Source organism: Thamnophis elegans, chromosome 15, assembly GCF_009769535.1.
Source record: "Thamnophis elegans isolate rThaEle1 chromosome 15, rThaEle1.pri, whole genome shotgun sequence".
Classification (NCBI taxonomy): domain Eukaryota; kingdom Metazoa; phylum Chordata; class Lepidosauria; order Squamata; family Colubridae; genus Thamnophis; species Thamnophis elegans.
The window spans coordinates 57,301-81,013 of record NC_045555.1 but is presented as its reverse complement, the minus strand read 5'-3'; the positions used below and the strand labels follow the sequence as shown (position 1 = coordinate 81,013).

The window sequence follows — 23,713 nt, the reverse complement described above, 5'->3', positions numbered from 1 at the left end:
GGGGCCAGCTCATCCTTCCCACCAAAGAAACCTCCAGCACCACACACACACACACACACACTCCTGGTAGTGTTTTGCTGGCGCCCCCAGATGCCCCCACCAGCAGCAGCAGCCCTGGACGGAGGGCACGGAGGGCGCAGAGGGCGATGGGGGGTCTGTTTCCCTGCTGAATGTGAGGGGCTGCATGGACCCCCCTCCTTTTAAGTGGGCAAGGGCCAGCCCCGGCCCCCTTTCCGCAGGGCTGGCCGAACAGTCACACGGTGCCAAGGGGACATTCGGAAGCAACGACAAAGTGGGTTTTGTATGGCAAATTGGAAATTTTAATGTTTTTCATAGAATAGCCTTTGCGTCCCTCTCCAAGGAGAAGGAGGGGAGGGGGGGGGCGAAACGAAGAACTACAGGAGAGCCATCCTGGGACCAAAGGCCCCCACCCCCCCTCTCTCTCTTCTCCCCCACATAAACAAATGAATGTAAATCACATATATAATACAACCGAAGTGTCAAAAGCAATTTAAATAATTTTAAATATTTTATTTCCCCCCCCGCCCCGCTTTCCAAACTTGCTACGAATGCTTTGTACAACTGTTGGGGGTGGTGGGTGTCCCCCGTGGACCGGAAGAAGAGACGCAACCGAAAGACAGAAGGGAATGATAGCGAGAGGTGGTTCAAGTGGCAGGAAGTCGCCAAACCAGTATCAGAACTTCAGATTTTAAGAGGTAGATCGCTTTCCATTTTTACGTCAAGGACAAAGAACTTTCAGAAGTGGGGGGGTGGGGTGGGGGGGAGCAAACTCAAAGGAAGCAACTGCTCTTCACCCAAAGGGAAAGAAACGCAGGCAAGGGTGGGGGGGGAAACCGCCTCTCCAGAAATAATAATAATAATAATAATAAAGGGGGGGGGGAAGAGATTCAGTTCTGCTTTACAAGGAGGGGAAAGGAAGGGGCTCTTGCCCACTCTGCTGCCATCCCCCCTCCCCCAGATGGACGGCCTCTCCTGGGGGCTGCACCGTCTTCTGCGGGGAGCTGGTCATCCACCACCAAACCCCAAAGTCTCTCATCCAGCCCAAGGGAATCTGGACAGGGAAACGCTTCGCCCACCAGCGTCCCTCCTGCTCCCCCCCCCCCGCCCAAGGAGCGAAAAGCAGCGGCCGGGAGCAGAGCCAGCAGGGAAGAGGCGGTGGGGAGGCTGAGGAGACGGGAGGCCCCGGTGGTCCTTTCCTACCAGCCGGCCTGACACCGAGGCCTTCGCCCACCCGTTTTGGGTGTCATGCGAACCCTTTGCCATCCCTGATACGCTCGCCCCAGGGCCTTCGGACGGGCGTTGCTCCCAGCACGTTTGGCACAAGCCCCCCCCCCTTCCCGGTCTGAGTCTTTCATCGGCTTCCCTCCTTAGTGCGCCAGGTGAAAGCCCAAGTGAGAAGTCCAAAGGTGGCGTTTGCTCCCCAGGAATGTGACCTCGGAGTCCTTTGCAAAAACCCAGGCAGGGCTGCCAGGGCAGGAGAGGGGCAGCCGCCTTCCGAGGGAGGGTCTTGTCCCTGCGGCTAAGAATCGCCCGGCTTAGCTGGGGGGTGGGGGTGGGGCGCAGCCGAAGCCGGCAACTGCCCGCTGCATCCTTGGCTCTGCCTGGTGGGAGGGTGGAGCCTCCGCTGTCCGCCTCCTCCGCCTCCTGCTGCTGCTGTGCCGGACGTCAGGCGGGCCGAGCCCCTGAACGGGAAAATCTCCTGCAGACGCTTGGAGGGTTGGGCTGCGGGGGTCCCCTCAGGGGAGGCTCCTGCGGGGGAGGAAGCAGAGGCCGTGAGGCGGGAGAAGGGGGGGAGGAAGGGGAGACAAACTTTCTTCCACCCGCCTCCCCCCACTGCTGGACGGTTGGATGGTGCCCTCCTTGGATCAGGAGAGCCACGGGCGCCTCGAACCAGGCCTGGTGTTTTCAAGAACGGGAACCCACGCGAGGCGGGCAGCTCCGGGTCTGGGAAAGAAGCCTGATAAGGCTGCCATTTGCCATGGCTGTGTCGGCCGATGCGAGAAGGCGAGGCTTCGGGCACAACAGGACGCAGGAAGGCCAGGGGGAAAGGAGCAGCCGCGGGCGACGTCTGAGAAAGGACCAGGGTGGTGGCACAATGCTTGCCGTGGCCTCTGTCGCACACAATGCTTGGCCAGGTCTGCAGCCGAGCCCATCGCGGGACTCAGGCCCCGGCTCAACGTCACTGTGAACCAATCCACTCCAAGGCAGGCTGGGCTAAGCCCCCACCAACTAGGGGAACCCTGGCTGGGCTGTGTGCGAGAGATACTCGTCCAGGGAGTGGGGTATGCCTCAAGGGCCTGACTGGCCAGAGACTGGCCCCTCCCTGGCTGCGGGGCTATCCGCCTCCCAGTCCCTATGGGCTGGAGCAGGACCGGGGGGGGGGGGGGGCTTGGTCCTCCCCTCCTCCCCCCGTCAAGGGAAGGACCCCCATCTTGCCCTCCGGAGGAGCACCTGGCCTACCTGGAGCCCCGCAGAAGAGCTCACCTGGAGTCCTTCAGCTCCGCCCGGGCGCTGCTCTCCTCCCTTCCGGCCTCTGTGGCCTCCACCGAGCTGGCCTGCTGCTGCTGCAGGCTCCGGGTGACGGGGCCTCCCACCCTCTCCCGTGACTTGGCACTGAACCGGTCGGCGGCCTTCCTCTGGCCGGCCAGGGCTGCCTTGCCCCGCTGGATGCGGATGTGCAGCTTGCGTGAGGCCTTGCCCACCAATCCAGGTGGGCCCCCCCCACTCTTGGCGGCCGCCTTGCTGCGCTTCCCCTCTGGCGGGGCCGCCTTGCCCACTCTCACCGGGCCCACGCTTCTGGAGGCGGGCGGGGGAGGGGGGCCCTTTTTGGGGAACTTGACGCCCTGCTTCAGTTTGAAAGAGGCCGAGGGCAGCTGGGCGGCCGTGGGCCCTGAGGTGCGGGCACGAGTCTTGCCCAGCTGAGTGGCAGAGCCCTGCATTTTGATCTCGGCGTCGGCCGTTCGTCGCCGAGGGTTGACAGCGCTCTTGCCGCTGCCAGGAGAAGACCCCCCCGCCTTCTTCTTGGCCTCCTTCTTCTTCTTCTTCTTGGAGGAGGAGGAGGAGGAAGGGGGCTTCTTGGGGCAGCTGTAGGAGGCGTGCTTGTTCAGGCTGCCGATGTAGGTGAACTCCCGGCTGCAGTACGGGCAGACGTGGGCGCTGGGCTCCGCGCTGCCAGTCCTGAGCTCTGCCCGCTGCTGCTGCTGCTGCTGCTGGGACCTCTTCTTCTGCAGGATGGCCTTCTGCACCAGCTGCCGCTTCTTCTTCAGGGCGCTCAGCTTCAGCTTGTTGGAGGCCGCCCGGCTGGCCTCCACGCCGAACTCCAGCTTCTTCGGCTGGCCTACACGGCGGAAGGCGTTGCCGGCTGGGCCGGGCAGAACCACCCCGTTTTTAGGGCGGACAGCCTGCTTCAGGGGCACGGGGTTCTTTTTTGGCGTGTACCGCTTCTTGTCGCTGGCAGAGGCGCACGCCAAGATGTGCTTGTGCAGCTCGGGCATGTTGTCCACGCTCTTCCCGCACTTGGTGCAGCGGATGGCGGTGGAGAAGGTCTGGGGGATGTTGTGGGTGGTGAAGTTGGTGGCCGTGGCCCCAATGCCGTTGGGGTTCCGGTGGTGGTACTGGAACGGGGGTGGCTTGAAGCTGGGGTAGTGCTGGTTGAGGCCCATGCGGACGTCAGGGTCCTTCTGCTTGACCCCGGAGGCCATGATTTTGATGGTGGTGTAGAGCTCTTCGGAGGAGTCGTTCAGCTCCTCCTCCTCCTCCTCCTTGGAGGGCTGCAGCAGGGGGGCCGCGCTGGGCAGGCTCTGCATCTGCTCCGCGCTGGCTTTGCTGGGGTCGGTGAAGTTCTGCAGGCGCAGAGTCCCGCTCTCAAACTGCTGGTGGCCGCATTCTTTGTCGGGGTGCAGGTCTCGCTGGTGCTGCTGCAGGTTGCACAGAAAAGCAAATTCCTTCTTGCAGACGGAGCAGGCGAAGATGCTGCCCACCCCGTGGAGCAGAAACCGGTGCTCCGACAAGGCCGCCTTCTCCCTGAAGAGCTGGACGCAGAACTCGCACTTGAGGGGCCACTCCGTGGCGTGAACGGACAGGTGCCGGGTGAGGTCCTTGATGGCGAGGAAGGGGGCCTGGCAGACGTTGCACACAAAGCTCTTGCTGAAGGTTTCCTGGAGGGCCTCTGCCGCACTGGACGGGTGGGGGTCCTCCCTCGGCCTCTGACCCTCGGCCTCTCCCTCTTCTTGCTTGAAAGTCACCAGGGGGGCTGAATTCTCCAGCTGGTCGCCAGGAGAGAAGATGGAAGAGGCCACTGAGAGGGGAGGCGGGGAAGGGGAGGAGGACGGTGATGCAGAAGAGGAAGAGAAAGAGGAGGAGGGGGAGGAGGAAGAGGAGGGGGAGGACGAAGAGAGAGTGGGGGGCCCGGGTGAAGCGCAGCCGAGAGGCTCTACAGAATGAAGAGGGGAGGCCGAGACAGTGGGGGAAAGTATGGGCAATGGGGAGTGAGCCGTGGCATTGGACAGGGGAGAGGGGCAGGAGCTCGGGGGGTTACTGCTGCCGGGGTCTTCCGGGAGGGGCGAAGGGATAGTGGGAAGGAGAGGAGGGGGAGGCGTGGGGGCCTGGAGCATGGGAGGACAGGGAGGATGGGAGGGAGAGGCCGATGGGGCCGGGGAAGTCGAGGGGGGCGGCAAAGACACCTCAGTGGTGGTGGGGCCACAGCAGCCCAACTCTGCTCCTGGGGCTGAGGGAGCCGGGCCCTGCTGAGGCTCTGGGGCTTCGACTACTTTGCAGGCATTCGGCCTTGGGCTCGTGCCTGGGGAGAGGGGGGTTTCAGGCCCCAGGCCCGTCCCGTTGTATTCGTTGAGCAGGACCTTCTGCAACATGGAGGTGGTGGGCTTCTTCTTGACGGCGCCCCCTGCTGGCGGAGCCGCCTCCTTGCCCTCTCCATCGCCGCACGGCTTCTTGTGCACGCTGAGATCGAGCACGGACTCCCAGGGCGCCTGGGCCCGGTTCTTCCCGCTCGACCGCTGCTTCACGCTGCTGGAGAGGTCCAAGGGCTGCTGGTTGCAGACGTTGCCAAAGGGGGGGCTTGGCGCCCACTCCCTGGAGGCCTTGTATTCCTCTGGATTCGGCGCCTCCCTCTCCTCCCTCCCGGACAGGCTCCACGCGGGGGAGTTGCTCCGTCTCTCCAGCTTGGGAGGCTTCGCACTCAGGGCCACCTCGGTCCAAGTGGCCTTGCCCTCACCAGCTTTCCCAGGCTCCCGAAGGCCCGGACTGTGCTGCGGGGAGCTGGTACGCCGCTTGAACCTGCTGGAGCTGGCCGGGAGGAGAGGGGAGGAGGCCGCGGGGAGCCCCAGCTTTGGGATCTCCCCCACCGGCAACGGGGGAGAGGGGGCCACCTTACTGTTCTCCTGCGTCTGAAGGAGCTGCTTCAGCTTGGAGGATAAATAGAGGCTTTTCTCTCTGGGGAAGGGCAGGCTCTCCACGGTCGAGATGGTGAGGGGAATGGTCAAAGAACACAGCGAGGTGATGGGCTCCGGATCCGTTTCCGTCTTCACCTTGGCCAGCAGCGGGGGGCTCGCTGTTCTCCTCTTTTTGGCCTCGGGGGTCCCGCCCACAGGGGACTCCTTCGACTCCTCCACCAGATGCACCGGCACCGCCTTGATGTTGGGGGAGATCTCCACCGTCACGGGATTCAGCAGGCAGTTGATGCCGAAGACCTCAGTGGCGCCAGGCTCCATCTCAATCACCTCGCAGTTGCTGGTGCTGCTATTGGACGGGATCTTGCCGTCGATGTAGTAGTTGAGATTCTCCGAGATGTTGCTGGAGACGTCCATGACGTCGTCAGCCTCTCCCTCCTCCTCCTCCTCCTCCTCCTCCAGGTCTGTGCTGGCCAGGTATGTGCTGGGGGCGTGCTGGGCCGGGCCCACAGAAGCCTGGGGCTCCTCCGGTTTTCTCCTGACCCCTTTGGGGATGAGGTGCCGCTCGTGGACCCTCCGCTGGTGCCTACGCATGTTGGTGTGGGTGCCGAAAACCTTCCTGCAGTACTGGCACGGGTGCGATTCCTTGGGCTCCTTGCTCTCCTCCAAAGGCGGTGTTTTGGAAGCGGCTCCCTCGGCCTCCGGGGCAGGGCCCTCCTGCCTGGCCTTGGCTTCATTCGGGACACCCCCTTCGGCAACCAGGGTGCTGGCCCCGGGCAGCTGGGCAGAGGCCAAGGGCGAGAGCAGCTTCCGTTTGGGCCCGGCCTCATGGCGCCGTTCATGACGCCGACGGTTGATCTGCGTGCCGAAGGCCTTGCCACAGTAGCGGCACTTGAAGGCGTGGCTGATGGCTGAAATGTGGATATGTACGTGGCGCTCCAGGCCCTGCTTGGTGGTGAACTTCCTTTCGCAGTGTTGGCAGGGAAACATGGGCGCCCCCCCCTGGGTGCTGGGCTCCCCTCTGGCCTTGGGATATTTCCCTGAGGGCTTCTTCTTGGGGGAGCTTTCGGGGGAGTCCTCGGAGAGGCTGCTCTGCTCCTCCACAGATTCCACCAGCCGGTCCCCACATCCCGATCCCGATTCCACGTCTGGATGGTCTTTCGACAAGCTCTCCTCGTCCTCCTCTTCCTCCTCCTGAGGCTCTTCCTCGTCTTCTTCCTCTCCCGCTTCCTCCAGGGGCTCCTGCTCTTCTTCCTCGTCCCGCTCCTCCCGCCGCTCCGGATCCTCTTCCAAAACCTTTGATCCACACAGGAGGGCTTCCGGCTGGTCCTCATGCGTGGTGGGCAACTCGGAGGCTGCACTGGAGATGAGCAGGCTGGGGAGCACGTCCTGATTCACCATCTCCTGGATGATGGCGGCCTGGTCAAGGGGCAACACCACGGAAACCGTTGGGGCTTCATCCTCCGGCTTCTGGCCTGAGAAATGGAGGAACACAGAGTTATCCTCAGCTCAGATGGGCGGCCAAGAGATCTTACAAATGAATAAAATAGATAAAATGAAGGCAGCATCCGCGAACATTTCCGTCCGGGGGGGGGGGATTTGCTTTGGCAAGCCACGAATATCGTATTTTTTGGACTGGAAGACACACTCCCCCGCCCCCCCCCAAAGTGGGTGGAAATGTCTGTGCGTTTTATAGAGTAAATGTTGCTGAAGACCTGCCCACCTGCCAGCCCCTTCGGCCTCCCAGCAGTTTGCCTCCTTGCGCCAAACAGCAAACAGCCGTCGCCCATTGCTACTGTGTGCCCCTTTCTCGGCCTCTGCACATCCCGTTTTTGGCCTGTTCCAGGTAGTGGGTATAGGCGGCCAAAAATGGCACGCGTGGAGGAGGAAAGCGGGGCGCACAGAGGCAGCAATAGGTGGCAGCGGCACTGGGCGACAGCGATCCCCACAGCCTGGAATTGCTAATAGGCAGTATTCCGGGAGGCAGATCCAACCGCCAATCAGCTGCTCAAGCTAAATCAGGTTGTGCTGAAGCTGACCAGGCTGTTTGCTGTTTGGAGGCAAATTGCTGGGAGGCAGAGGTAGATTTTCCCCTCCAAAGGCTAGGTGCATCTTATAGTCTGAGAAATACGGTACTTTACGTGCAACGCATTGCCCCTTTAAAGCAAAACTCTCACCCAATAAAATTATTACAAAAATACACTTCTAGGTCCAATTCCCATAAGAGCCTGCTCCCCCCACCCATGCAGCACCCAATGGCCCTGACCTCCCCCCTCCCCTCTTCTAAGCGGGTCCTGTTTCCTCCGCAGAGGGGCTCCTCCTTCTAGGGCCAAGCCCCCTCTGGGCTGCTTGGGGTGCACTGCCTTTCCTTTCACACTTCAAAGAACGGGGTGCTTTGCAGACCTCAAGATGACGACCCGGCCCGGTGCTTAGCGGTTCCTCAACCCCACCCATCTCACCTCCCCACCCCCCCAAGGGTCCCTTAAGGAGGGAAGCAGGAGAGAGACGCCCCCCTTCCTTACCTTCCTTGGTCTCCCTCATGTCGAAAGGGCTGAGACCCTCCAGGGGAGGCTTCTGCTTCCTGTCCCTGGCTTTCTTCCCTCTGTTCTTAGCCTCCTGGGCCTTTTTCTTTGCTAGCAAGGAAAGGAAGAACTTGGCGTTTAAATGTAGCACTTCTTTCTAGGCGCCCCCCCCCCCCTTTCCTCCATGTTCGGTTAAGCCAGGAGGATGCCGATGCCGGGCCAGGGGGCGGCTGGCAGGAGCACAGGAGACGCCTCTCAAGGCTCTGCCGGAGCTTCTTCAGCACTTTCCCTCTGGGAGCCCCGTGGACGGGAGCCCCCGCATCTCCCAAACCCCCCCCCCCCCGGGGGGGGCCCCTGTTGCCCTCCTTCCAAGCTCTTTCCAGAGCCACCCCCCACTCCACAGCAGCCGCCCAGCTGGTGAACAAAGCACCAGGAAGGCTTTCTGGGGGTCCCTGGGGCCCCTCCGACTGAACCATCCCCACTTGGGCTCCGCTCTGCCGGGGGCCCAGAGGCCATGCTGAGGGACCACACTGAGCCCATCTGGGGTTGAGTGTGAGGCGCGCAGGCTCAATCTTCCCCAGAGTTCCTAGAGCTCCCCGGGCCCTGCGAGGGAGGACACCCCCCTCCCCGGCCCTTCAAGCAGCCGTCCTGGCATTCAGCGCGGGTGACCTTAAGGCAGGTTTAACCCACACCGCCTCGATTCGGCCAGCAGCTGCTCTGCTTACTAAAAACAGCCAGAATGACAACTTGAGAGCAACTGTAACTTTAGAGCCATTCCATCAGAGTCCAAGGAGCAGGCGGACTCTCCCTCTCTCTCACACACACACACACAACCCTCTCTGGCCGTGCTGCACAAATTGCATAGATGGGATCACAAAGATGCAACCAGAAGCATCTCCTCCTCAGAAGAAGAAGAAGAAAGATGGGATTGCTCTATCAAGCGTGGTTCCTGCCTGCTCCAAAACTGCCCAAGGTAGAAAGAGACACACACACACACACACACCCCGGTCACAAGGGTCACCCCCCCCACACTCTCTGGCTGGGTCAGGTGAAGCTCCACCGGCTTGGATCTCCTGCTCTCCCCCAGAGCAGCCCCTCGGACGCCTCCCAGAAGCAGGAGGGGGGGGGGCTTGGGGTTGCCCGCTTCTCCCTTCCCCTTCAAGTGGGGCTCAGCAATGCACAGCCATCGGCCAAGGAGAAGCCTCGGTCCAGAGCTGTCCAGAGAGCTTTCCTCCCGTTCTCCTGGGCTTTTAAAACATTGGGAGAACAAAGTGGGGGAAAGGATGGGACGATTGAAAAGAAGGCCTCTCATCTGAAAAACTCCACGAGCAATTAAAAAAAAAAAAACACGTGAAAGAATGATCCATCAGTAAACGACTCCTTGATTCTCCTCCATTTTATTTCCTAATTTCTGGGAAATTTCCACATCCTTATTCGGAACCTTTGACTTCAGACTGAAAAGATATGGAAGAGGAGCAGATCAGGGGGCGGTTTTTCTTTTCACTTCTGCCATTCTGGGATTCCAGAGCACTTTTTTTTTTAAAAAAAAATGGGATGATTTCAAAAGAAGAAATTTCTGAGAAGAGCTAAAGGGAGCCACCAGCCCCCCTGTCTTCCCTCCTGGGTTACGCTGCCCAAGAGAGTCCAAACCCCACATGAAAAAGTGAGCGAGAGGCAGGGCTTCCCTCCGCTTGAGCCCGATCCAGCGTGGTCATCTCAAAAATCTCCCGGCAGCCTGGCCTGGGTTTCAATTCACCCACCGAGGTTGGGGGGAGGAGGAGGGGGGACTGAGGGATCTCTTCACGGGACGGGTCAGCCCAATCCTGCCGACTTTTCCCAGCTGAGCAGCGTCTGTTCTCCTCCTCTCTTTCTCCTCCAAAGGACCTTGAAAACCGCCTTAGGAAGAAGGGTGGGCCATTGCTGAGGAAATCCCCCCTGCTTATCTGAAGGCCCAAGGCAGCCTCTCCAGATCCAGCAGGCAGGGGGAAAGGCTGCAGGGGGCCTGGCACAGGCTTAGGCAGGGCGATACCCGTGTGCTGGGCCCCTTGTCAGAACAGGCGGTGAGTGGCCAGCAACGCTGAGGTTTCAGCCCCGGCACAAAACAAAGTTGGAAAATGAAGGAGAACCAGAAGGCTGACTTCTCCGTTTCTCTGCTCTCAGGATTTTAGAAAAGCTCTTACAAAAACAGCACCCAAGGCACTTTCATTCTTCTGGCCTTCCCTGACTTTTTTTTAAAAATAATAATCATCAAACACCATGTCCTCAATATTACCCCCCCTTTTTCCCCCCACTTTGCACTCCCCCCTTAAAGGCTTGCGGTGGCTGCCTCTGGGACAGGCCAGCCTGGCGGCCCCACCGAAGCAGCTGGGGAGAAAGGCAGAAGTGACTTTCTTGGGCCCTGAGAGAGCAGCTCCACCGAGATCACGGGATGGGAGGCTGATGATTCACTGCCCCATTTCAACACCCTCCTGAAATGGGATCCTCGCCACCCAACCTGTGCAAATCCGGCCCTTGGAGTTTGCTGGGCGCTTAAATCTCATTTGCACCCTGAATCTGGGATGCTTAGCAGGGCCCGAGGGAAGGAGGGGAGGGGGGAGGGAGGCCCTTTTGCTCCTGGGGAAAAATGTCAGCCCAGCTTCCCAAAAGCACCCGAAACCCTCTTTCCCCGTGGGGGGGGGGCGTCAAAAGAGCCCCTTCCTTCTGGGCCCCCCTCCTCCTTGTTTCAAGGGTGCCAGGGGTGAAGGGATGGGGGTCCAGGGAGGGGCCGATGGGGCTGGGAAACCAGTGGGAGGGGATGGAGCCCGGCTGGGAAGGCAAACCCAGAGGCAGCCGGCTGGAAAGCTGGCTGAACAAGGAAGCGGCATCGCCTGAGCGACCGGAGCCATTCTTGATCTCGCAAGCAGCAACAGGCAGACAGAAGACGGAGGCACACACACACACACACACACACACACACACACACAATCATTCTGCCGTCTTTTCCTGCTGGCTGACAGGGAGGGAGGGAGGGAGGGAGGGAGGCGGAGAGGGAGGGCTAGCCAGCCGGCCCACCCACCCAGGCAGTGGAGGAGGGCAGCCAGTGGGGGGAGGGGGGGTGAGAGGAGGAGGGCCTTACCTTTCTTGGCCTTGGGGGAGTTCCTCTTGCTGCGGTGGTGGCTGGCCCTCTCTTCCTCCAGGGCAGCAGCTATCTCCGGGTTCTCCTCCCCATTGTACCAGACCAGGAGCTCATCCCCGGGCTCAATTGGCTGCCGGGAGGGAAGAGACAAAAGCGGGACACCAATCACACCGGAGGTTGTTTGCCAGCCGCCCACCCACCACCGGCCGGCCCCCTTAGAGCCGGGGGGGGGGGGAGGCAGGGGGAGGCAGGGGGAGGAAGCAGGCGGGCGGGGGCCGGGAGGACCAGGCACAGCTGCTGCCCTTGCCGCTCTCTGGGCCGCTGGGAAGAGGCTGCCTGCCGAGGAGGGCCTGGCCGGCCAAACAGGAAGGACTCTTTAACCCTGCGGGACTCGGCTTCGTCACAGGCAGGCAGGCAGGCAGGCAAGCGGGCGGGCCTTGCTGCACCAGCGTCAGAGAGGGAGGCCGAGCCAGGCGGGAGGGCTGCACCCAGCCCCTCTGCTGGAAGGAGGACCGCAGCACAAGGCTGCCACTCGCACACCCAGGAAGCCCAAACGTTTCCTGGCTGAATCATCCCAGCAGCAGCAGAAGGAAGAGGAAGAGGAGGAGGAGGAGGGAGGGAGCCTGGGGCTTCTTCTTCCCTTCGCCTGCCCAGCCCAAGGAAGGGGCTGAACTCCTCCCCTGGCAGCCAGGGATGCTGGGCCTGTCCACTCAGCCCCACCAACGGCCCTTGGCCCACCTTCCAACCAACCACCATGGCTTGAGCCCAGCCGGCAGAGGCTCCAGGGGCAACCCCAAGGACAAGCGCTCCCCCTTCCCCAGTGGAGGAACGGCGGCAGGGAAGCCCCTCCCAGGCTCAGAGGCCCTCCTGCCAGTCAGAGCAGGGTCTCTTCTAGCCCCAGCCACAACAAGGCTTGCAGGACCCTCTTAAGGCAAGGCCACCCCCCCCCCCACACACACACCCCGCCTCTCCCCAAGAGGAGACCTGAGCCACAAGTCTCCTCCCAGCAGGTCTCAGAGCCTTCTCTGTGGCTCCCAGAAGTCAGGCTCTGGGACAGAGCTCCCCTTCCGACTGTCTGTCTGGAAGGAAGAGAAGGCGATGGAAGAATCGTGGCTGCCACTCAAGGGCCATTTTTCACCCCAAAGCCTCCACTTTAGTTTCTTTAGTTTTCAAGATGGCCTTAAACCTGCCCATTAAATGTTTGGGAACTTTCCCAGAGCTTGTAACTAACTAGAGAGGTTTTTTTTTACTTGCAAGGCCTAAACAGTCTTGAAACCACACAAAGACGCAGACGTCGCTCTCAACAAGCTTTCCAAAGGAAATATTGATACCAAAGTCACATTTCCCACAAGTCTGATTATCAGCATCCCAACCAAACCTCCTTGTTGGGGACTCTGCATTTGCATGAAGAAATGACATATTTAGAAGACACGACATTGGGGGCACCTGGAGTCACTGAGGGAGGGAGGGAGGGAGGCAGCATCGACCCTCCTGCAAACTGACCCTTATTAAAAGAAGCTGAAGGTCGTCAGGAGGGGAACAAGAGGCCGGACGGTGGCTACGTAGCAGGGGAACCATGAAGCAGACCCCAGACCCTGTGGCCCCACCGGACTCCCCCTGAAAACCACCCTCCACTCTTCTCCCCACGGGGGAAGGAGGGCAGAGGGCAATTCCACCCAGGCTCTGACTTTAGAAGCCACAGGAGAAACGGCAGAACCTGCCCCAGAACTAAAGACGGAGGCACAAAAATGGCACCAAGGGAGTCAACGGTGGAGGGAATGGAAAGCCCTCCTTTTAAAAAGTCCCAGGTAGTCCTTGCTTACCAATTGTCTCATTCAGTGACCATTCAAAGTTATGTCAGAGTCAAAAAAATTAGAGCCAATGAAACTGGATCTCTCAGCCATGGGGTGGCCATCGCTGTCAGAAGAGGCGGCTGTCCTCAGCCTGACTGGTTGAATCCCCTCCCGCCTCCCAGCAGAGCAGAGGGGTTGGAGAGGAAGGGATGACAAAGGAGGAAGCAGGTGACTTCATGGGGAAGAGAGTGGCCGGCCGGCCTAGCATCTTCATGGCTTTTGATGGCCATTCCTCACTGGGCGCCTGCTTAGGCTCATCCCTTCCTCTCCAGGCAAGGTGGGTTAAACCTCCGTCCCTCCCTTGTTAACTATCCCAGGCCAAGTAGCCTTCCGAGGGAGGGAGGGAGGGAGGGAGGGAGGGAGGGGGAAGGGTTAGGAGGCCAGAAAAAGGTGTGAAACTGATGGTCACCTTGTCAGTTTCAAACCTGCTCCCCAGAGTGGAGGGGAGGGAACCAAGGCTTAGCCACGGAGTTGCTGCTAAACGGGGCTGCCAGGCTAAGCCGAAGGCCAGAGAAAAGCCTCTGCAAAGGAAGGTTCCCCCCCCGCCCCCCTAGCCGTGTTGCGACACCTGCAGCAGCAGCCTCTGCCTGGACGCCTGGTGACACCGGAGGCTCTTCCAAAAGGCTGCCATTCTGGGAATCCTGTTCAGGAAAAATCCCTGGCCTTTTTTTGACCCATCCCTCTGGAAAGACACACTGAGTTTTGAAGCAGAACCGGGTTCCCCAGAGCCGAGAGCAGAGAAAGAACCGGTGGCCAAGGGGCCCTTATCCTGCTTCTATCCAAGTTGGGGAAATGAAAGGCGCTGCTCCCCGACAGGGAACCCCTTCCCCCCTCCCTCCCTCCCTCCCGAGGCTGAGGCTGCTGCTGCTGGGAAGGAATATCCTCGGCTGAAGGTACACAAGGGGCACCTTAAAAGCCTGGCAACCCTAGATTCTAAGGGGGAAAACGGGAGCCTGGAAAGTTTTGCACCGTGTTGACCCATTAAAATCCTTTCCAAGAGCCAAAGACATCAAATGCACTTTTAAGGAAAGGTCCCATTCTTTCTGGTGACAACATTCCTGGCTGAGGGCTCCTGCTAGGGAAGAAGGCGGAGAAAGACTGGATCCCACCCTCCTTCAATGGAGCCAGCCCCCTTTCTCACAAGGAATTCAAGACCAGGTAATTTATCACAGAGGGAGGGAGGGAGGGAGGGAGGGAGGGAGGGAACCGCTACCTTTAATGTTTTGTAGTAAATGGTCCGATTGATTTCTAAGGGGAAAAGATTCTGCTCCTTTCCTGAACGCGCCCAGTTCACATAACGCAACCAGTTCCCCTTCGCAGGGTCCGTGGCGTCCACACACATCCACCCCAAGTTTGGGTAGTAGACCTGCAAGTGTTGCAGAGGGGGGGAGAGGGGAAAAAGGGATGGTCAGAGCCTCAGCCTGAGGATTCCCCCCCCGCAATTCCTTCCCCAGGTTCCCTCCTTACTCCCCCGGAGACCCTCCCCCTTCGGGAATGGAGGGGCCGCTTTACCTCCCACATGTACACATTGCTTTTGACTTGGGACCTTTTCTTCTTGTCGCCAACGAAGGGGCCAAACTTCCTGCCTCTGAAAATGGGCTTTGTGGCCCAGACACCTGAAGACCAAAGAGAGAGAAAAGAGTGGTGAGCCTCCCCACGGCCTTGGCCGGCTGCCGTGGTGAAGGGTCCGAGACCCCCGAGCGCTGTGAGGCCTTTCCTCCCTGCCAAAGTCCAGAGCAAGAGAGCAGGCCCCGTCCATGGCCTCCAGCCCACCCTCTGCAGCTCTGTGGGCACGTGGAAGGAGGGAGGAAAATGCCACAAGGCACAACAACTTTGGCCAAAGGGATACAGTCACAGAATGGGCCACAGGGACGAGTGGTCACTGTGGGTCAGAGACCCCCCACGAAGGGCTTCGATTGTGACAGAAACCCCCAACCCCAGGGCTTTCTTGGGGTGGCTGCTGGTCTCCCTGGACATGGCCTTCCCAGGCTGTTCTTCCACTGTTCCACCCCCACCCCACCCCACCCCGGTCTGCCTGAGGTTTGCACCCACCTTCATAAAAGATTGGGCATCCCTTGGTTGCTCTGAGGCAACATCCTCCCGCCAAGGCCCATCAGGCGGACGGGGCTCATGGGTGAAAACTATGTGGATTAAGCCCATTAAGCACAGGCTGAGAATCATCCGTGAGCTCTTAAGGCGTTGCCCAGTCATCTCCCAGGAACAACTGCACCCACTGCCAGCTTTTGAAGCTGGTGCATATCCCGGGGGCCGGACCCTGCTGGGCACCCCGCTGCTTGCAGAAAGAAGCCCCCACTCCTCCCCCTGCTCGAGGCGCTGGTTCTTGGCTCACCCACCAAGCCGGGCCTTGTCCACAGTGGACGGGAGGAGCCTCACTTCCTCCGGGAGCCCTTGGAGGATGTGCTGGGGGACATCGGCCAAAGTCTCAACTGTTCCTGAAGGTCCGGTTGGGTTCTGGAAAGGGAACCGGGACAGAGAAGAAAAGAAGTGGGCCCAGGTGAGCACAGGAGGCAGGAGGCCCCCCCCATGCTGCAGTCGGCCCAGAGCCTCAGCCTCTCCCTCGGGAATCCCTCGAATCCCCCGCAACCCAACCCTGCTGGCTCCGGGCTCCCAAACAGAAAGGACCCCTTCCTCTCCACACGCTCCTCCAGCAGGAGGGGACAGGCACCCCCCTTCCCCCCGAAGTGGGGCTGTTGCAAAGAGGCCGTTACTCTGACGAGGCCCATGTTGGTCCCACGTCTGTGGCCGGGCAGCCGTGTAAGTGGTGGGAAAGAAGAGCAATAGGGGCCTCCGGGTCCTATGGCTGCCCCATCTCTCCTTGAAGGCCTTCAGTGGTGGGAGCCCCCGCAGCTTCTTCCCCCGTTCCACTGATTAACTGTCCTGACTGTCAGGAGTTCTGGGTCTCTCTTGGACGACGATCTTCCTGCCGTTGCTCCTTGTCCTGCCCTCCCTCAGGGGCTCTGGAGGTCGAGCAGGGCTACCTTCTCCTGCCTCTCTTCCTCCAACATCACCTTCCAAACACAAACTCCTTGCCAGCGTCCTAAGGAAGGTCAGCAGGGAGAAAAGGTGGGGACGGAGCCAAGCGGGTCCTCCTGACAGCTGCCCTGCTGGCACGCAGCCTCCTTCCTCCCTCCCTCCCCCAACTTTGGCTCCCAAAGCCACCTGCCGTTCAGGCTCCACACATTCTCCAGGACACCTGAAAGGCCGCAAGCGTTCAATGCCTTCGGATCGAACTCTCCAGGCACGCAGTCTCTAAACAAACTGCACCACCCCTTCAACACCAAAGCAAAATTCCAGGACTGCATTTAAAAACTACTATGAAGTTTACAATGAATGGAAAGCAACCAATCTGCACCGGGGGGTGGGGGTGGGGGTGGCGGCACCCTCGTACTGGACCCCACCTTCTGCTCAGCCGCGACCCAATCGCGCCTTCTGACTCAAATCAGTGTCAGGTAACAAGTGGTCCGTCCTGAGCCTGAGCCAGGGACTGTGGGAAGGACCTTTCTGAGGTGGGGGAGGCCTGCAGTCCCTCACTTCCAGAGAAAGAGGATGGTGGAGGTTGCCAGCTGAAGGGAACACCTGCCTTCCTAGCAGAAGAGCCTCACAGTACGTAAAGAGGAAGATGGGCCGAGATGGGCGTGTTTCGGAGCAGCCGGGGCCACGAGGATCGGCTGCCGGGTCCCCTGCAGAAATACTGGCACCTTGCAGAGGCCGGATGGTTTTGGGAGAATCCAGCCCTTCCGTTTCCATTGTAATTTAATCCGGGGCTCTGAGGGCGCCATTTGGAACTGTCAGGGATGCTACTTTCCCTATTCTCGTCCCAGGCAATTACACGGAAGCATCTTCAGGCGAGTGAAATGCTTTAAATTAATCTAATCAATCAACAACTAAGAATCTTGGAGCCTACTTGTTAATTAAGCTGTTTCCCCAGGCTCATCCAAGAAAGCTGTGGCATAAGAAATTAACGAGCCTCCTTCGAATAAGCCAGGATAACAGCAGAGCTGAATTGCGAGTCAGCACTTGAAAGCAAAGGAAGAAGGAAAGATCGGGCATTCTTTCAGAAGAAGCAGGAGGTTACTGTATACAGACCTGGCATTACAAGTTGTCAACAAAGGGCACTGAAAAAGGAGAAGAGAAGAACACAATGTAGTTGATGCTAAACAACACAACTTATTTACTTTCTAACTCCAGCGGAACGAACATGCACGGAGACCGAAGCTGGGTGTGAATGCAAAGGCAGTTCGGCCTCCTCCCGGACGCCAAGGGGTCTCTATGTGCGGTCAGGGCATTCCTGAGCTGCAGAGAAAGGTCTCTGGGACGGGCTGAAGAGCGGAGACTGGCACAGGGGGCAGAGAGGCGACACCAAGAGAGACGCAGCACAGGCCCCGGGCACGAAGGAGAAAAACGGCAAGGAAGAAGGCGAGAGCGTGGAGGAAGTTGCCAAGAGGGGCCAAGAAGGGCTCCGATGCCTGGGGGTAGTGTGGAAACTGGAGAGCCTTGGGGCACACCAGCCTCGGGGACCCTTCGCAGTTCAAGCCAGCCCCAAGTCACAGCGTGGCCCCCTCAGAGAGCTCATGCAATTACCCAGCAGCAGGCCAAGCAAAGGGGAATCTCGCTGGCTTCTCAACCACCACCGGGGGTCTCAGGCGCTCCTGGTGGTTTTCTTTCACAACTGGCCAAACCTGAAGAACTCTGAGCAGCCACACTTGCTCCTGGGACCAACCTTTCCAAGCAGGGACAGGAGAGCTTTTCTTTCAAGGTGGAGAAGAAGCACACCGCCCTCGGGGGGAGTGGGGGGTGTCACCTGGGGCCGGCCACTTGCGAGGAGGTGCACAGAGGCCTGACAAGCAGCTTCCACTGCTCCTTTGCGGGTGGCCTCTGAGGGGAGGCCGAAGGCGGTCTGAAGTTTTACAGGGTCAAGGAAACGGATGATCCTGTGTAGTTGCTGGTGGAGGCGGCTTCTTCCCTGCAGCATCCCACAGTTCTCCCCCCACCAGGGACAAGCCTCCGACCTCCACCACAGAGGCCAAGCAAAAGCACCAGTTCGGGGACCCTGCTGTCATGTCATTGCTCACCCCTGGAAGTGTCGGCCAATGGCACGTAATCCGGCCATCTTGAATTATTCCAGGGGAAGATTTCTCCCACAAGCAGTTCAAGTAATCCCAAGGGTCCCCAAGACCTGTACAAATGTCACCTGGGAGACCAACACTGCCCAAAATCCCCCCAAAGTCCCCATTCTCTCCACTCCCAAACCGCAGTTTCAATCAATGCACCAGTGAACCCATGTGGGAGGGCAGGAAACACCCCCCCCCCAGCAGTTCAGAAAAGGACAAGGGGGAGAGGGGGGAACCAGATCAGCTGATAGCACAATATACACAAGTTTCCTTTTGAAAAAGAGGGAATGTCATAGAACAGCAGCCTTTCCTTTGGTCCCCCAGACACTTGCTGGGGAGGGAGGGGAGGGGTCCACAGACCAGGATTTCCACCACAAGCAGCCTCACAGCTCATCAGTCCTGGCAAAGGCAGCCACACAAGAGGCAGGCAATCGGGAGACTTAATCAAGGTTGCATTCCTGGGCCGAGTGGCCGGAGGTGGCTTCCTCCGGTGGGAATGGGCGGCTTCCCCAGAAAGAGGGGAAGGGGCTGGATCCTCCTCTCCATCTCCTCCAAGAACCTGTGGCTAAAAAACTGTTTTCACTCCAGAATGGTGTCTGCGCTGAGGCTCACACAGACCTGTTTTTGAAGCATGTGCCTTTGACCTCACGGGGCTGACATTGCAGAAGAGGGGAGTGAGCTGCAGGGCATGCAGGCCGTTCTTATCTCTCCACCATAAAAGAAGCTTCCGTGGTCCTTGGAAAAGGGCCCATTGGAAGGCACTGGATGCAGATTAGTACCGGTCTACATACAACCCAGTGAAAATCAGTAGAAATAATTTTGAGAGTCTTACATTTTAACTCACCTGATTCATTCTGGAATCCTGACGTGCTCCGAGAAGTGAAATAGGAAGCAGCTCTTGTGATTACACAAAACCTGGAACAGAAAACAGATACCGGTCATACCTTAAGCCTCATAATTAGAAGTAATTTTAGCAAGTCATTGTGAAAGCCCCTCACAGCTCCGTTATTTGATATGCACCTCATTCATTTTTCCACCAGGACCATTTGCTTTGAAGGGATGCGACACGGGATGATGATTATGACAGAGCATGATGCACTCTGTAGAGTCTGAGACACAGTCTCTCTTTCTCTCCCTCCCTCCCTCTGCTCTTATTCAGGGTCTGCCCTGCACTAGAGGCACCTGCTGCCTTAGGCCCATCGGCCACCTTCACCACCGCTTGTCCTACCCACCACACGCCCGCCTTGCAAGGGAGGCCTTGAGGAGCTCGCCCATGTCCTGAAGCCGGGGTGGTGGTGGGGGGAGACTGGTTCCCCAGCCACCAAGCGCCGCCCAAGGCAGAGTAGGGCAGCCGGTGGGAGTTATTTGTTCAGCAATTCCACCCCCCAACTCCCAACACACACACACACACACACACACGCAGAGCCTCCCTCCCTCCCTCCCTCCCAGAGGTCGAGAGGCGCCCGGGATGCTCTGGGAGGGGGGGGGGGCTGGAGGCAGGGCAGCGACCCCGCGGCTGGAGCCCCACCCCCACCCCGGCCAGCCTCCTCCAGGGGCTCTCCTTTCCCTGCCTCCCGCCGGAGCCCTCCCTGCCACGGGGCCTCTCCCCCTCTTGGGGGCCCTGGGTGCGAAGGCGATAAGGTCCACAGCCCCCCCCCTCCCCTCCCCCCTCAGGCCTGGGCGGGGCGAAAGGCCGAGAGCTTCTCTCTTTCTCTCAGCGCCCCCCCCGCGGGCCCCGGAGGGAGCAGCTGAGCCTCCCCCCCCCCCGGGCAGAGCCCCTCCTCTCCCACAGAGACCCCCCCCCCGGGGCGCCCCTCCAGGCCGGCGGTGGAAGGGGGCGGTGCGGGGTCCTCACCTGCGCGGTTCTCCCGGCAACGGCCGGCCCCCGCGGTCGCCATCTTGGCCGCCGCGGCCCGGAAGTGACGTCGACGCCGGGGACAGGGTAAGCCCCGCCCTCCTTTCCCGCCTCACGAAGGCCCCGCCTAAATGGAGGCCGCCGGTGAGTCCCCTCCCCCCATGCCCCGTCCCTCGCCCCCCCGCCTCATCCCTCTCGCCCCCCCCTCGCCCCCCCTCCTTTCTCCCCCCCCCTCACAGGACCCCTGTCATCTCCCCCCTCCCCTCCCCCCTCCTTTTAATTTTATTTCATTTCACTAGAAAGAGCCCCCTCCCCTCCCCCCCCCCCTGTGTCGCCTGGGTCAGCATTAAAATTGTGGTTTCCTCTATTCTGGGCTTCCTACCTGAAGCGCCTATAATTCTCTCTTTTATTTATTTATTTTATTAAATATATTTATATGCCGCCCAATCCCGAAGGACTCTCTTTCCCTCCTCTCCTTTGATTCCTCCCCCCCCCACAACGGTCCCCACAGGTGAGCCCTTCCTCCTCAGTGGGCCCTTCTTCCCCCCTCCCTCCCCTCCCTCTCATTTGCATGGGGGCCTTTGATCAGTTTCCACCCCTTTGTGCGGGGCAGGATGGGTTCCTGTTTCTTTATTTCCATCTGCCCTTCTTCCCTTCTTATAGGAAAAGGAAGCCTGGGAACAGACTCACTCTCCCCTCCTCCTCCTCCTCCCCTCCACCACAACAGCCCTGCCAGGCGGGCTCAGAGAGCCCAGAGGCCCCCCAGCCGACTCTCAGGCGGGGGACCCTGCCTATTTGCCCCCTCAATGTACATCTCCTGCCCCTTCTTCCGTTTCCCACCCGAGGCGGCCGAGAAGATCTGGGCTTCCCCTTGTCTCCTTCTCCTTGGTTTCTCTTGGGGGAGGGAGGGTCAGCCAGGGCCCCACAGGGGCTTCCTTGGTTGGGGGAAACCCCGCCCCCCCCCCCTGGTCTTCGTCCAGCATCCTGATCGCTAGGGTGCCCCGGGTCCCAAGGGTGTCGTGGTGGTCCCGAGAGGAGCCGTCGGTGGGTCACTATTCGTCTGTCGCCCGTCTCGGTGTGGCCAGTTGAAGTTCCACAGATTTTCAGCAAGAGAAAGAAATTGCTGAGTTAGGCCAGTCGGCTTCCCAAAGCTGCTTCTTCCATTTGGCAAATTGGGATTTCTAATCCAGCCTCGTACATCCTGCATCCCCACCAACTAGGATGTTGTTCTGCGATGTGTGATATTTGGGAGTAATTGAGAGGAGAGGAGCACAGATCGGACCCAAACTGGGCCGGGATGGAAGGAGGCCCTAGAAGGAAGGGTCCGCCCTCCAGTTGCTGGCAGCTGGGTCCTCGGGGGAGCGGGGAGGGGTCCGTCTCCCTCCGAGACGATGGAATAAAGAGTGAGGGGACCAAAGTGGGGAAAAACATACCACAGAGCCTTTCAAGAATATGTTTTTGAACAGAGTGGGAGATAACAGGAAACATTTCTCCCTGTAATTTGAATCAAAGCCCAGACCGTAGTTCCAGCAGGGCTGCCAGATGGTGACACCCTGTTCCTATTTCCCATTCCCGTGTGCTGCTGCGTTACGTCCAGGCCCCATCTTTCGGCGGGAGCCCCAGTCCTCCCCGTTCTCCCCCCCCCTTTATTGTCTGCCCTTCCTTCCTGGCAGAACCAACCCGGCTGCCTCTGCCAAAGGCGCTTAACCTGCAGGACCTCATCCGTTTTCCTGGCATGACTGGAAAGAGGGGTTCACACGCAGCAGCCGCAGCCTTGTTAAATCCCCCGGGGCTCACTCAGATTCACCCTAACTGATCCTCGGGCATGGCACAGGGGGGACGGCTGCCCACTGGAGGTTCACTCGCATGCCTCAAAGACGAACCGGCTTATCCAGGGATGACAGTCCCTTCCGCTGGATGCCTGGAATCGGCTTCTTTGCCTTTCCCAGGGATATTTCTCGGGGCGAGGAGGCCAGATGGGCGCCCGTGGGAAGCCAAAGGATCGGGACAGCGGGGCGGGGGGTGTCCCTTGGGCGTCCTGCCTGGACCTCTGTCCCTCAAGAAATGCTGCCAGTGGAACTGGATTTAAGGAGAGACTGAGGCAAGGCAGCTGAGCGGAAGAAAAGCCGTGAGAACCTTTGAACGGGGAAAACTTTTCTGTGAATTTTTCTAACCCCCTCAGTTGCTTGTAAGACACTGTCCCGAGTGGACAAGGCCATTTGCCAGGCTTCCCACCTCTTCCGTTGCCTCAGGTGCTTTTTCCGCCTCCCTTCCTCAGCCCCAAAGCAGCTGGAGGGGGGGGGGCTGCCGGGGGTGGGGGGGGGGCTGAGCCCCACCAGGAGGGAAGCGGGAAAGGGGCCGCTGAGGCAGGAGCTGTGGAGGGGATGGGAAGGCGGCAGTCCTCTTCATCCCACCTTCAGCAAACGATCCCACCTCTGTGTAATTCCTAAAGAAGAAGACAACGCTGCCCTTCTACAATTTTGCTACAGGTTTTATTTTTAAAAAACACAATTCCAAATTTGAGCCTTTTGGGGGGGGAGGGGTTATCATAAGAGGTGCCCCCCCCCACCTTCCCCCAGGTGTTCCATACAGTTGGCTGTTTTGGCTTTAGGTGGGAGGGGAAATAAGCCCACCCAACCGTTCCCCCTCCGCCCCACCAGCCGCTGATGCTGGGAGGGAGGCGGTTGGGGCGGTGTTGCCTTTCCCAGCCTTGCTGGACGCTCGCTTCCTTAGTTACGGGGGAGAAAAGTGCCCAGGCAAGGCAAGTGGAAGGTTGCACACAGCAATTCTCCTTTTCGTCTCCCCAGTGACTCGGAGTCTGCTGTCACACACAGAAATTGCTTAAAACGCTCCTTAGGAAAATAGCACCTGGTGTTTGGGACCCAGTTATACCCCCAGGGTTTCCGGAAACTGAATTCGGAAGGGTGTGGCATCCCAGAGCAGGAGGGGCACCAGGAGTGCCCGGAGGCCACCGTCTGCCCCTTGGACAGGCAGGTTGCAATCTGGCTAAATCCATTTGAGGTTTATGCCGGTTGCCACCCGCCGGCTGGCTCATTGCATGGCAACAGCCGCCGCTCGGCCTGACCGGGGGGGGGGGGGCTCCTCTTGGAGCACTTCTACCAAGTGGGAGGAGCCAAGGATGCACCCAGCGCCAATTCGGGGCCTGCAGGACTATCCCCCTTTCTACATGGGGAAAGTCAGAAGCGTTGGAGGCAGAGCGGACGGCTGCACACCGCAGGGAAGGACTTTGCTATTTTCCCCTCCCCCCCGGTCCCCCCCCCCCGAGGTCTTCCAAACGGCCCTGCCCTCTTCTCATTAAGGGTGGGGAAGGTGCTTGGATTGGCCCAGGGCTCCCCAGCCGAAGGGAGACAGGGAAGAGTCCCTGTCGGTGCCTCCCCCCCCCCCACCCCAGGTTTTTTGCCATCTCCAATGCTGGATAAGCAGAATGGCTGCTTCTCGCTTTATGGCAGCCGTAACACCTGGCGCTTGCTAGCTCGCTGCCCAGCCATTGAGGAGGAAGTGGCCTCTTTGGGCAAGAAAGAGAGGCAGCCTGGAGTGGGGGGGGGTGTCTTTTGGGGGTTGCAATTCTCAAAGGGCGGGGTATCCAGGCGGCCGAAGGGCCTCCCAGGTGGGTAGGAGAGGCCCTCCCACCTCTTGCCCAAAGGGCAGCACCCGGGTGGAAGAACCGAGAGGGGAAGAGGGCGCCTGGGGGCCCATCTGGCTCTAGGAGCCCTGCAGTGGCTCCCTGGAGCATTCTCTGGAAACAGGGTCACAAAGATAAAACAGCTGGGCTTTCTTCTTCTTCTGTTG

General features: G+C 59.7%; 1 protein-coding gene across 3 annotated transcripts; it reads right to left on the bottom strand.

Moving 5' to 3' along the window:
• Positions 1 to 516: 516 nt before the first annotated feature.
• On the bottom strand, positions 517 to 19,978 carry PRDM2 (PR/SET domain 2). Of its 3 annotated transcripts, none has more exons than XM_032231541.1 (10): positions 19,904 to 19,978; positions 18,881 to 18,963; positions 17,024 to 17,052; positions 15,267 to 15,388; positions 14,429 to 14,532; positions 14,130 to 14,282; positions 11,064 to 11,193; positions 7,949 to 8,059; positions 2,506 to 6,901; positions 517 to 1,770 (listed from the first exon to the last, which is right to left on the bottom strand). In XM_032231541.1, exons 5-10 carry the CDS (start codon positions 14,435 to 14,437, stop codon positions 1,758 to 1,760), a joined length of 4,812 nt encoding a protein of 1,603 aa, XP_032087432.1. In that variant the 5' UTR covers positions 14,438 to 14,532; positions 15,267 to 15,388; positions 17,024 to 17,052; positions 18,881 to 18,963; positions 19,904 to 19,978; the 3' UTR covers positions 517 to 1,757. The 3 variants fall into 3 exon arrangements, with proteins under 3 accessions (XP_032087432.1, XP_032087431.1, XP_032087430.1); XM_032231540.1 differs by having other exon boundaries at positions 18,893 to 18,963; XM_032231539.1 differs by lacking the exon at positions 17,024 to 17,052 and having other exon boundaries at positions 15,271 to 15,388; positions 18,893 to 18,963.
• Between the last annotated feature and the right edge of the window lie 3,735 nt (positions 19,979 to 23,713).